The 14,099-nt window shown below is 43.1% G+C and overlaps 1 protein-coding gene across 1 annotated transcript in view; it reads left to right on the top strand.

The window, feature by feature from the left end:
- The window catches only part of ACP2 (acid phosphatase 2, lysosomal), a 40,440-nt gene extending 26,850 nt beyond the window's left edge, over positions 1 to 13,590 (top strand). Inside the window, exons 8-11 of the mRNA XM_077461396.1 lie at positions 1,510 to 1,595; positions 1,733 to 1,839; positions 5,342 to 5,517; positions 13,196 to 13,590. Of these exons, the coding sequence (XP_077317522.1) occupies positions 1,510 to 1,595; positions 1,733 to 1,839; positions 5,342 to 5,517; positions 13,196 to 13,332 (506 nt within the window). The 3' untranslated portion in view covers positions 13,333 to 13,590. The remainder of the gene's footprint in view (positions 1 to 1,509; positions 1,596 to 1,732; positions 1,840 to 5,341; positions 5,518 to 13,195) is intronic.
- The last annotated feature ends 509 nt before the right edge of the window (positions 13,591 to 14,099 follow it).

Below are 14,099 nucleotides of genomic sequence, written 5' to 3'. Positions count from 1 at the left end.
AGTCTCGTCTAAAGTTTGCCACAAGCCACCTGGGAGACACACCAAACATGTGGAAGAAGGTGCTCTGGTCAGATGAAACCAAAATCCAACTTTTTGCCCACAATGCAAAACGATATGTTTGGCGTAAAAGCAACACAGCTCATCACCCTCAACACACCATCCCCACTGTCAAACATGGTGGTGGCAGCATCGTGGTTTGGGCCTGCCTTTCTTCAGCAGGGACAGGGATGATGGTTAAAATTGAGGGGAAGCTGGATGCAGCCAAATACAGGACCATTCTGGATGAAAACCTGTTGGCGTCTGCAAAAGACCTGAAACTGGGATGGAGATTTATCTTCCAACAAGACAATGATCCCAAACATACAGAAAAATCTACAAAGGAATGGTTCACAAATAAATGTATCCAGGTGTTAGAATGGCCAAGTCAAAGTCCAGACCTGAATCCAATCGAGAATCTGTGGAAAGAGCTGAAAACTGCTGTTCACAAACGCTCTCCATCCAACCTCACTGAGCTCGAGCTGTTTTGCAAGGAAGAATGGGCAAGAATTTCAGTCTCTCGATGTGCAAAACTGATAGAGACATACCCCAAGCGACTTGCAGCTGTAATCACAGCAAAAGGTGGCTCTACAAAGTATTAACGCAAGGGGGCCAAATAATTTTGCACGCCCCACTTCTCATTTTTTTTATTAGTTAAAAAAGTTTAAAATATCCAATAGATTTCGTTCCACTTCACAATTGTGTCCCACTTGTTGGTGATTCTTCACAAAAAATAAAAATGTTATATCTTTGTTTGAAGCCTGAAATATGGCAAAAGGTTGAAAAGTTCAAGGGGACTGAATACTTTCGCAAGGCACTGTATATATTTTAAACACGTAATACTTGCTCTGTGCAAGGGTTTTGCAAAGAGCAGCCCCGATCCTCCACTTCTGGGGTGTCCTGTCAGCACTCCTGCCTCCTCCTCCCCTATATCTGGTGCCCCCACGGAGACACGCATTCCCAATGATTTCAGCTGCTGCGTCCATTAACACAGACAGCAGGACTCGGCCCCGCCCATCGCTCCTGTGTCACTGGATTTGATTGACATGAATTATATTATATACTATTTAATGGGGAAGGAGACAGCAGGTGGAGCCGCTGGGCTTGTGCTCAGCGCTGGAACGAACAGGCTCAAGTAAACAAAAAGGAGGGCTCTGGGGGGCAGCTGCAGCACAGGTTTTTCACCTTCATGCATTAAGGTGAAAAACCTTGAGACTTTACAACTCTCTATAAGCCAAACTTTTACCCCAAAAATTATGTAGCACAACTCTCATGAACAATACATGTGTATCTTACCCAAAACACTTACATAATATGTAAACGAAAACAATATGCATAAAAAAACTGCAAAAAAAAAAATAATCTTATTCAGTGCTTGCCTCTGCTCTCTGTTCTATTAATGTCCATTGGGGTAAGTCATTCTTCATAGATAACCAAGCATGTAATCATATATATATATTTTTTTTTTTTAAGGAGTCTTGGTGGCACAGATCCTGGAGAATATAACAGCAGCCACACAGAATGCCACCAGTGGCCTTAAGCTCATTGCATACTCATCCGTAAGTTATAACAGCAGTGGATGGTAGTTTTTCTTTACGGTACATGTTTCCTGTGAATATAAATGTACATTATGCTTCACTTTTTCATCTTCTAATACAGTACTTTTATTCATACATAATTATATTTTTATTTTTAGCATGACACCACACTGGGTGCTTTACAGATGGCTCTGGATGTCTACAATGGAAAACAGGCTCCATATGCATCATGCCATATATTCGAGCTGTATGAAGAGAACTCTGGGTATAAACATACAAGTGTTTTTTCTTTTATTTTATGCATTTATTTTTTTTATGACTTTCCTATATAAAAAAAAAAAAAAATTTGGTTACTAAAACCAGTACAAAAAACATTCAATACTTTCTTCTGATGTCATCTTTCCACATTAGTAATATTACTTTTGGACAGGACATCTATAAAATGCACTGCTTAAATGTCCATTATGAGGGTGGCTGTGTTGTTCTCCATGGTGTCACTTTATGTGGGAATGTAGCCACCCTACTCCTCCCAAGATGGACTGCGGTAATATGTAACGGTGCAGCCAGCACTGGCACCTGAAAACACAGGAAAACTCCCAGTTATAAAATTGCCATTCAGGCACCACTGCCCATGGGTTTCTTGAGTGAATGAATGGAAATTGAGGATACATGCATAATTGCATAATGATGCCTGAAATTTGTAGCGGGAGCACAAGGTTTGTGCACTGCTAGCCACTAAAAACTGCAAGTTAATGGTAAACTTTGTTCGTGGATAGTGCAGGGGATAGCACAATAATAAGGGGGGGGGAACTTTTTACGGATTCAAATAAAGTGGAGATGTTTAGGACATTATGCTAGATCCAAATGTTGTTTTTAGTTTAAAGGGAGTGTTCAGGACACGTAAAGTACTTAGATGTCCCTGTCTGTGGCAGGCAGGATTACTCTCATTAAGATGATCCTTCTGCCTAAGTGTCTGTACGTGACTTCTCACATGCCTACATCAGTACCTAAATCATTTTTTTTAAAACCTTGGACACGCTACTTATCAGCATTATTTGGGCCACCCATAGGCGGAAACTTAAATTCTCCACTCTGCAGGCTGATGCTGGCACATTGCCTAACTTATATTTGGCTGGGCAGCTACGCCATCTGAAAGACTGGTTGGGACCAGCTACACTAGCGGCAGTTGAGTCATAGCTCGCCTATGTCCTTAATCGCTTCGCGCCTGTAGGGCGTCCATGGACATCCTTCCGGGGCTATATCTGAATGATGCCTGCAGCTACAGACATCATTCATATATCAGCTTTTTCAGCCAGCAATTCCCTGCACCATAAGAATGATCATAGCGGCTGTTCCACCGCTTAATTGTTCTTGCAGGCGCCACCCTACGGTGCTTCTACCGACTCGCCGTTTCCATCGGTGAGTCAGAGAATGGATCCGCCAGCCCTGGATGGTGATCATAGAGATTCCTGGCAGACCAGATGGTCGCCGGAGTCTCTATGATTGTTCGTAGGCCGGGCGTGACGTCACGCCCAGCCTCTGCATTAAAAAAAAACATCGCTGCCTCGGCGTGATTCCCCCCTTTATTTTTTATTTTTACATGTCAAACTAAAAAAAAAAAAAAAAGAGTGCTTCGATCCCAGGACCCTAGGGGACTTATCTCAACTATATATCTACATTTACTTTCTGCCACGACTAGTGAGGCTCCACTGGAGGTGCGCATCAAGTGGCAACAACTTGTCCCCGATTTGTCTGATGAGGATTGGGAGGAGGCATGCTACACCCATCTATCTGCATCTTCCGCAGTCAACAAAAAATTAATCCACCTTTTATGCGACATCAAACATACCTGACCCCGGTCAGACTGCACGCAATTCACCGTATACCTACCTCTGCCTGCACTAGGTGCACCTGTCCACATTTGGATTTTGCACATGTTATGTGGCTCTGTCCAGTTAGTGAAATACTGGCAACAGGTATTCCTGTTCCATGTACCCCACTGGTGTCTACTGGGTGTCCTTGACGAGGAGCAATGGTCAAGACATATTGGGACCATGCTACTGCAGACGTTATTTATGGCCCGTAAAGCTGTAGCACTTAAGTGGATCCAGCTCACACCTCCATCCATACATACATGGCCTTGGTTAGTGAATCGGGTATTACCCTATGAAAAACTCATATTTGAACAGAGGTTGCCCAACTAAGTATAACAAAGTGTGGGATGCTTGGTGGTGTTCTGCCTTTACTGTAACCAACACGCAACTGTATCACTAAAAGATATAAGAAATAGCCATTGTACTTTTGTGTTTCTATGGTGTCTTCTATAACGTATATTCGGATCAATATGCTGAGAAATGCAATGTACTTGTAAAGACATTGAAATGTTTGCACTGTAAAGCCTTGTACACACGGTCGGAGATTCCGTCGGAATGCGTCTTATCGGACCGTGTCGTCGGATAATCCGACTGTGTGTGGTATGCATCGGACTGATTCCGTCCGAATCTCCGTCTGACCCAATTTTTCCAACATGTTGGAAATATTTTCCGACCAACTGGTTTGATCGGACATACTCTGTAGAGAATTTTGATCGGACCAAGTGCCACGCATGCTCAGATCAAATTCCTACATCAAAGCTATTGGCTACTAGTCCCATCGTAACGAAATTACGTCATCACGTTCTGAATGATTGGATTTTTCGACAACTTAGTCCGACCGTGTGTATGCAACAGTTTCGGACAAAATCTGACGGATTTGGTTGGCAGAATGTCTGACTGTGTGTACAGGGGCTAAGATGTACCACACTGTTTTGTTCACTCATGTTGAGCGCATTTGGTAACTGTCATTGTCATGTACTTCTTTTTTTTTTTTTTTTTTTAAGTTATAATAACGATTTAGCTGTAGCTAGGCTGTTAAAAGTAGCCTACATTACCATAGGAGAGGGATGCTCGACATCTTCATAGGTCATAGGAGTGATACTTATTATTTTCTCAACATTGTCTTGCAGCTCCCTTCTATCTTGCAATTGCAGTTACCTGTCTTGAGGCTTCTTGGTGTAGTAACCCTAGGATCTGCTAATGGAGGGTACCCCAGTTTGTCCCATTATTTCAATTTTATTCTCCTCCCACCCTTGGGATATCCTTCTCTTCCTTGTTTAGCTGCTAGCTGACATAGCTAAGGTACCCATCAAGTGCTGGGGGAAGTATTAGTATCAGTATGTGTGATGCTGAATAGGTGTGCTTTGTCCCAGGGCAACCACTGTTTGAGCCATCTCACAGGTTCCCATAATGTTCCTGACATGGAACAAGTAACAGTGCCTTCAGGAGGAGAGGCTGGATCTTGCTCTTAATTGTGTTCGCTGCTCTGAGCCCCATCTTCTCCAGTGTACTCCTTGAGTCAGCTTATCCGAACCATACCTTCCTAAACTTCATGGGAGCTCCGGTATAAAAGTACGTCTGCATTAGCTAAATTTTACCCACTTTCCCACTGTCTATTGTTCTCCATAAATCCATCGCCAAGCTATACGTAAAGTAGGACACCTTTACCCATATTTGTTCTAGCTCAGTGGCTCAAAATTCTGAAACCAGAGTCTCAGCATGACAGCCTAGCAACTAGCATTTTGGGTGTCAGAGTGGCATCTGTCAAGTTTTTTTCATATGTTGCACTGTTTTCTGATCTTGATTACACTTCTGTCATTCTTTCTGTAATTTTTTTTTTTTTTTTTTTTTGTTTCTTTTTTTTCTGTATCTTCTTGCTGTTTTACATCACAGGAACTTTACAGTGGAGATGTACTTCAGAAATGACAGCACCAGACCACCTTACCCGTTAACACTCCCAGGCTGTGTACACAGCTGCCCCCTAGACAAGTTTCATGATTTGTTGCAGCAGGTGATCGCTAAGGACTGGGAGAAAGAATGTCAGCTCTCTAGTTCAACCAAAGATGCAGGTGAGCGACTCCACAAACTAAGAGTACAAGGCCTGACAGCTAAATAAAAGGCAAAAAAGCTAAATTTACAAAGCTTTAATACAAAAATAAGGACATTTATCCTGGTGTGTTTAGCTTTGTGAACTGAGCTTAAATACTTTTCTCTTTGTTTCTATAGCATGTTAGTGTTCACAAATTGAAGGTACAGAGGGGTGGCTAACTATTTATTAATATTAACCACTTAAGGACCAGGCCTCTCTTTCAGACTTGGTGTTTACATGTTTAAAACATTTTTTTTTTTGCTAGAAAATTACTTAGAACCCCCAAACATTTTATATTGTTTTTTTTTTTTTTTTCTAACACCCTAGAGAATAAAATGGCGGTCATTGAAATACTTTTTTTCACACGGTATTTGCTCAGCGGTCTTACAAGCACACTTTTTTTTTTTTTTTTTGTGGAAAAAATTCACTTTTTTGAATAAAAAAATAAGACAACAGTAAAATTAGCCCAATTTTTTTTTTTTTTATATATATTTTGAAAGATGATGGTACACCGAGTAAATTGATACCCAACATGTCACGCTTTAAAATTGCGCCCGCTCGTGGAATGGCGTCAAACTTTTAGCCTCAAAAATCTCCATAAGCGGCATTTAAAAAATTCTACAGGTTGCTTTTTTTGCGTTAGAGGAGATCTAGGGCTAGAATTATTGCTCTCGCCCTACCGATCGCGGCGATACCTCACATGTGTGGTTTGACCACCGTTTTCGTCCTGACGGGGTGTTTTTAAAAAAACTTTTTTTTTTTTTTTCCTTATTTATTTTAATTGATTTTTTTTTTTTTTTTTTTTTACACTGTTTTTCCCTTGTAATAGAAAAAAGCATGACAGGTCCTCTTAAATATGAGATCTGGGGTCAAAAAGTCCTCAGATCTCCTATTTGGGCTAAAATGCAACAAGAAAAAAAAAAATGAAATTTAAAAAAAATATACCTTTTTTTTTTTTTTTTTTTTTTTTTTTTTTTTTTTTTGAGGTATGGGCGGAAGTGATGTTTTGACGTCGCTTCCGCCCTCCTATGGTATAGAGACGAGTGGGGGCCATCTTAGCCTCACTCGTCTCCATACCCAGCTAACGAAAGGACCCGATCGCCTCCGCCGCTACCGACGGCTCCGGTAAGCGGCGGGAGGGGGGGTGGCACTTATCACTGATAAGGTCGGTAATGTGGGGGAGAGGGCCACCAGACCCCCGATCTGCACAAAGAAGGGGAAATCGACCATTTTTTCACCCGACTAGGGCCGAATCATCACGCCTCCCCCCCCCCCCCCTCATCCAAAATGGTGCCATCTCGTTCATCAGGCTCCCATGCAGCCTCACAGGGAGCTGCCTCACAGCACTCCACACCATACATGAGAACCAGGCAGCATGCCAGGTCCCCCGCAGACCCGGGAAACCAGCTCCACCCGCTTTGCTTGCCATTCCCCAGAATCGCACCGCTCCTTCAGCAGTTGGGACATGGAGGCTTACATTTAAGCCCTGCCAACCAGACATGATTTTGAGGCCTGTGTGCAGAGACTTGAACACTCCATATCAGGAAGAGATGTCAGAACTGCGCAGAGATGTTACAAACAGGCTGGAGGAAGTGAACACAGTGTTGAGGAGTCTGTTCACACAATACAGTCACATGAAGCCATCATAACTGAGCATACTCTGCAGATTCAACAAATGGTATACCACCAAGACAACCTGGAAAATACGGCCAGATGCAACAACGTACACATCTACGTAAATGTGTTCTCAGGGGCAAATTTATACAACATGGTTCCCGACTTAAACGTGCACGCACGGCGGACATATCGTGCCTTCTTGCCACTATTGCCTCCCTGGAATAGTCAAACGAACCCCTGATCCTAATGTACAACTAGAACCGATCAACGCCAGAAGAGACCTCCTGCAAATTTTTGCAGAACACTCTTATGTTGGCGAGAGATAAGGGGTGATTTGCCCACTACTCTCAAGCCAATAAATGTGGCAGACGCCTCACTAACACACTCCAGCCTCAACAAGCATGGAAACCAATCCACTTTATCAATTCCTCCACAAAACGGAAAATATTGACCAACACAGCTATAGCATGAATTCCGTCAATACTATTCCACTTTATACAACCTCAACCCCCAGGCAGCACCAACCATACCCCACACAGTCAAACCATGGCAAGACCTACTCGCGCACATATACAGGAAACCACCCTGCCAACCATCCCAGCTTCTGACATGGAGGAATTCGATTCACCGCTGTCTGAAGCTGAATTTCAACTTGCCATAAAAACCCTGAAAAATGGTAAGAGCCCTCGCCCAGACGGGTTCTCCCCACGTTTTTACAAGATGTTTCCACTTCTTCTGCTGGCTCCCCTCCTAGTGAAAGCATTTAATGCCATAGACAGGACCATCACCCCCTCCCCTACCCTTCTCCAAGCCCAATATGATTAATGATTATCCCGAAGCCTGGTAAGGGCCCCTCATTATGCGCCAACTACAGACCGATATCCCTCCTAAACATAGATTTTCAATTATTTGCCAAAATGTTTGCAAATCGTCTTTCACCATTATTACCCGTGCTAATACATAGAGACCAGGTGGGCTTTGTCCCTGGTTGCAAAGCCAGGGACAACACCACCAAGACCATACACCTCACAGCTTATGCTCAAAGTAACCACATACCGACCTGCTTTCTCTCCTGTGATGCAGAGAAGGCCTTTGACAGGGTCAGCTGGCCCTTTCTCCAAACCACCCTGTCCCAGATGGGACTTGGCCCAAACATGCTCTCACGCATTCTGTCCCTGTACGCCAAACCCTCCGCCACAATTCTAGTAAACGGAACCCAATCAGAAAAGCTCACAATCTCCAATGGCACCAGGCAGAGCTGTCCCCTTTTCCCTCTTCTGTTCGCCCTGGTAATTGAGCATCGAGCCCAAGCCATCAGAGCAAACCCAAACGTACATGGTATACAAACCCCCCTCCTCTCAGTATATACTCTCCCTATATGCGGATGACCTCCCCTTTTTATGTGACTCAACCCCATATCAGCATTCCATCCATACTCGCAGAGATCCACCGGTTTGGCCACTTTAGCAATTATAAGCTGAACATCTCCAAAACAGAAGCCCTGAACCTCTCTTTACAACAATCTACCCTCTCCTCCCTTAAAACCAATTTCTCCTTTTCAATGGCAAACAATCCATATCGTACTTAGGAACAGCTATCCCAACACACTACGGGTATATATGCACTAAACTTTAGCCCATTACTCACAAAACTTAGGCGCCTCACGGAAAGCAGAATGGACCTACCGATGTCATGGTTTTCCACACTCTTCGCTCCCTGGCCATCAGATTTGTTTGGAAAGGTAACTACCGGTACCCAAGACTGAAACACTGCTTCTATCCTCCCCTATTTCTAAAGGCGGGACAGGCTTTCCAGATTTTGAACTCTATCACACGTCAGCACTGGTCTCCCGAGTTCTGGAATGTTTCCAGTTTCCAATTTGGTACCGAAGAATGTAGGGCTCCTCATTATCCATTGAACCGAGCCCGCTCACTCCGCTATTTGATAATCCAGCCCTCCCAGAAGGCATGTCAACCCAAGCTTTAGACAATTACAATAGAACCTCCTGGCCCTCAGCACAACAATTTGTCCACAGTACCCTGGGCACCTACGTGATGGACCAAACCAATACAACCTCCAATATAACATGGCTTACTCTTCTACATTTGTCCTCCTACTGTAATGCCCTGTACACATGGTTGGACTTTCTGACGCAAAATGTGCGATCGGATTATGTTGTCATAAATTCCGATCTTGTGTGGGCTCCATCTGACTTTTTCCTTCAGAATTTCTGACACACACAAATTCTGAGAGCCGGATCAAAATCAGTCGGAAAAAAAATTCGACTGATTTTGTCGTTGGAATGTCTGACCATGTGTACAGGTCATAAGAAACTCCAACGCCAAACAGATTCATAGACCCCTGACAAGCTTTGAACAATTATGCAAACTCTCAGAAACCCCCAGACACACCCTTTCACTGATCTACAAAATTATACTAGATCATATTCATGGCACCCTACCCAAATACACGAAAACTTGCTCGGAGGAGCTGGGGAGAGACATATCAGAGGTAGAATGGAGTAAAGCCTATCTCGAGCTACACTCAGCAAAAAAAATTACAAGCTGGTGTCTAGATGGTATTGTGTGCCAACCAACCTCAGGATCATGTTCCCCTCGGTCACCGACATCTGCTGGAGAGTAATTCTGCAAAAGGTACATACAAGCACATCTGGTGGGTTTGCGATAGGCTCCGACCATTTTGGGTTCAGATCTTCAAAATGTATACCGAAATATACGACAAACCTCCCATTCCCTTCTCATCCAATGCCCTCCTCTCCATACTACCTAGTACTGTTAAATCTCAAAAGCACAAGCTCCTGAAATATTTCCTCAGTGCGGGTATGCAGCTAATTCCCAGACACTGAAAAACTACCCCCCCCCCATCTCTTATACAATGGGTGTGCGAGATAAACGACATCATGTTTATGGAGGAGATGCAAGACAAATCCTTAGATAAGTATGCAAGGTTTTCCTTTTATCTTGAGTATCTGGAGGAATTACTCTACTAAAGCACAGGCTCTCAACGGCAAGCACCCCTTGAGACTCCAACTCTCCTCCAACGGTGTGCCCTGGACCGGTGTCTTGTCTAATAACGTCCTCCATCGGATAGTGTCCGCTGTATACTGCGCATGTGCAGTACACAGCAACACAGATTCCGAAAATTGCAGAGGATGAACGGCGCCTGTGCCGTGAGTCCAGGTTCTATCCCCACTATCCAAGTGGACATAGAGTTGGAATAAAAAAGAGCCGAGCGCAGCCAGGCCGAACCCGAAGCGTGGCGAGCGAAGCTCACCCGCGGGGGGGGCCTTTTAATACTCGCAACCCTATGTCCGCTTGGATGGTGGGGCTACCACCTCCACTCACGGCGCAGGCGCCGTTCAGCTTCAGAGATTTTCCGAAGCTTCGTCTGCTCCATACTGCGCATGTGCAGTACGGGGCGGACACTCTTTTATGGCCGGACACTATACGGCAGAACACCGGCAACACCTCAGTAGACGGAGGCTCGCTGTCTTCTCACCCCCCCCCCATCTCTATCGCTCCTATCTCTCCCTACAGCACTTTTGTACAGACAAATCCCCCAAGTCTTGTTCAGCTATATCGACTTCTCCGGCTTCTAGGTTCCCAATGGGCACCTAGGCCGTTGGAAATTGCAATTACATTGATGTTAGTACAATGTTTGAAACCCTACCTCAGTGATTCTTTCTCAGGAAATGTGTATATATTATATTATCTCATAGAATGCACTACTTTCTGTATAATTTGTAACTGTAACTGTTATACCAGAAGGCCTTTTGTTAGGCACCTGGTCTTTTTCCTTGTTTTTCTTTTCTGTTTAAACATGTGTTGAAAACAATAAAAACTTATCGAACCTAAAAGATATACAATGTGGGTAGAGTGACAGGACACCTCTTTTCAATAGATCCTTTTGTCTACTGGTAGATTGCAATAGATGGGGTTTTAGCTGAGGATTTACCTGATAAACCTGCAGTGCTTTTTAGGAAGGAGGTATCGGGCAAGCAGCAAAGTTATTTCCACTCACTGCATGGCGTCACTGGAACAAGAAATTCTCATCACACTGTCACAATTGTAGTTGTCAATAAGGGCGGGTTGGTGGCCATTCCTATGTTTGCCAGTCCTTTCATTCTGTCTTTGCTCATTGTCAGTCATGTTAGGCAGTGAATTGTGGGACAGCTCAGGAGTCTAAAACCCCATACACACTATCAGATTGTCTGCTGATTTTTTATTTTTTTTTTTTTTTTTTTTCCCTTCAGGTTTACCAAAACCATGTAATACAAGGGCCTGCCTGATTGCATACACATTGAAACCCCTAAGGTTTGACCTCATATTATATGGTTTTGGTAAATCTGATGGAAAAAATCAGCAGACAATCTGATAGTGTGTATGGGGCTTAAGACACTGTTGGAGTCGAACTGCTATGGTAAAGTTACATGACTGGTGGCCCAGGGAAGTAGTAGACATAATGTTCACTGGTCTTGCCTACAAGATGTTGGCTACACTGAGCCCTGGAAATGCTGAATTTCATTTATAGATTGAGCAATGGCTGATTCTTTATATTGCAAAATGAAGATCACATATTTGTTAAAGGTAGCAAGGACTACTATTTCTGCCCAGTGTTTCGCTTTAAACGGTAACTAAACCCAAGAACAAGATTGTAATATTATTCAGCCCACCAGTCATTAAATGTAATGCCAGCATTAGTATTTTTACTTTCAAGCTAAAAACACAGCTCAGATTAGCCTGGATCCTCATCTTCTTGGGTCTCCTGCTGTGGCTTCTGGCTCCTGCTCTCAGCCAAGCCGATAGAGGGGAGAAGAGCTTCTGCAGATGTGCACAGCGATGGCCAGAGATCGGAAACGGGTGAAAATTTAGGTGGGGCTGGGGAGGGAGCCCCTTTTTAAAAGGTTTTTACCTCCATTGCAGAGACTGCATTAAAGAACAAGTTATAGCCACCTCCTCTGTTCTTTTAATCTCTCCTACGCTGTGTAATTGCTTTTTTAAAATGCCTGTAAGTATCTTTGCTCTTTTATGGCTGGTCATGTGACCCCTGGCTGCTGTATTCCTCCTATCTACGCACTATAGAGGGAGGGGCCGAGTTCCCCCCTCTGACGTCAGCCAGGACAGGTCACGTGACTGCTGTATTTACAGTGTAGGAGAGATTAGTATGGGGATACACGTGAGCTGACAGGCAGGCAGGGAGGGAGAGAGGAAAGCTGTGGATGATGGTGGCACGTAAACTGACCATGGTAATCAGGGCTCAACAGCCTTGAATACTGTGGTCAGCACACAGGGGGGGTCACAGAAACAGGCAGGACCAGACAGTTTTTTTTTTTTTTTTTTTACAGCTTAGAAGGGGGCATACTGGCACAATGATGTTTAATCTGCTATAAGGGAATAAGGGACCTTTTTTTCTTTTTTCTTTTTCATTTTCTTCTTTTTTCTTTTTCCTTTTTTTTTTTTTTGTGTTACAGCCACTTTAAGGTAAAAAAAGACCCTTTTTAAAACCACTTTAAGAGTGTGTGTAAATACTTGAACGTTCATAGCCTGACCAAAGGTTTAATTTAATTGCAGAAAAAAAAAATTGGATGCGACGAAACATTGGTAAGAACGGTCTACCAAAAAAAAAAATGCGTTATGAAGGACTTTACTGGTATTAGAGAGATGGTCACACAAAACTTGAGATCGTACATTTTTATTACAAAATTCCAGTAAAATAAAATATTTTTGAAATATTCTTATATGTGGAATATGTATCAATAAACAGATTCTTTGCTGTAAGATGCAAAATAACTGCTAAATCATGTAAAAGCGGGTGAGTTTGAATGTAATTGTTTTAGTATCAGAGCTACCAATAGGAGGTTTGTATGAGAAGGGGACTGCATGTGTCTTCCCAAAATCAGGCGTCTTTTTCCATTGGTATGTTACTTTATTAGAAATTGCACAGTCTGTCAAATCCAGAATCTGATTTATCTATGCTCCTTCCTTTTTTTTTTTTTTATTTATTTATTTTTTTTTTTTCAGAAGTCATTATCGCATTGGTAGCCTGTGGATGTATCCTCTTTCTGCTCATTGTCCTCCTGCTCACAGTTCTTCTCCGACAGAAATCACAACCAATTGGCTACCAGCATGTTTCAGATATGGGGGAGGAACACAGCTGATAGACAGGCAGTGCTCTGCTGTAGTACCTGTGGCCTTGCCGCCTCTCCATCCCGATGATCCAGTGACCATGAGAGGCTAACTGAGGGATTCCTTTTAAGCAGGATTTTAATATTTTATATGATTTTAAGTTCTGGATCAACAAAATACATTGACTTTCACGTTTTAAAGATTGGTAATGGGAACAAAACAATGCAATGAATAACATGGACATAAGATGTCTGCAAATAATTGTATTATAAGTGAAATGTTCAGGATGATTTGAACGGCTTGCTTGTCTCTGTTTTAAAGTACACTGTGGGTTGATTGTAGTCCCCGGGCTGCTATTTTAAGGAGATTTTGTCTGTTTTCTTGTACTTCTCTGTGCTGGCTGCAGAAGAGGAAGGTACAGGTACGGTGCATCCACAAGCAACACAATAATAATAATATATCACTAGATCATGAACGCCTTTTTGATTTAGTGTCTGTGATATATTTGCACTCAAGGGAATATGGTGATGCTGCAATGGGTAACAGCTATGTGGTAGGTTTCATAACTTGGCTTTTTTTTTTTGCTAATAGAGTTGGAATCTGAGCTGCTTAAGATCACAGCTGCAATTTTTGGGTCATCTTCCCCTCATGGCACCCTTGGCCTTAGATGATCCAGCCCGCCTAATGGGGGAGGGGGGGATGCTTTGAGGGTTTCCAAAAGCCCGGTACATGCTTCTTCATGTTTTCATGAATGACTTTAAGATCACCTCCCACTGAATATTTACCTGTTTTGCTGCCC

The sequence above is a fragment of the Lithobates pipiens genome, unplaced genomic scaffold (assembly GCF_037356315.1).
Source record: "Lithobates pipiens isolate NorthernLeopardFrog02 unplaced genomic scaffold, aLitPip1_a1.2 Scaffold_10, whole genome shotgun sequence".
Taxonomy (NCBI): domain Eukaryota; kingdom Metazoa; phylum Chordata; class Amphibia; order Anura; family Ranidae; genus Lithobates; species Lithobates pipiens.
Note: the sequence above shows the minus strand (reverse complement) of the source record. Positions and strands in the feature narration are given on the sequence as shown.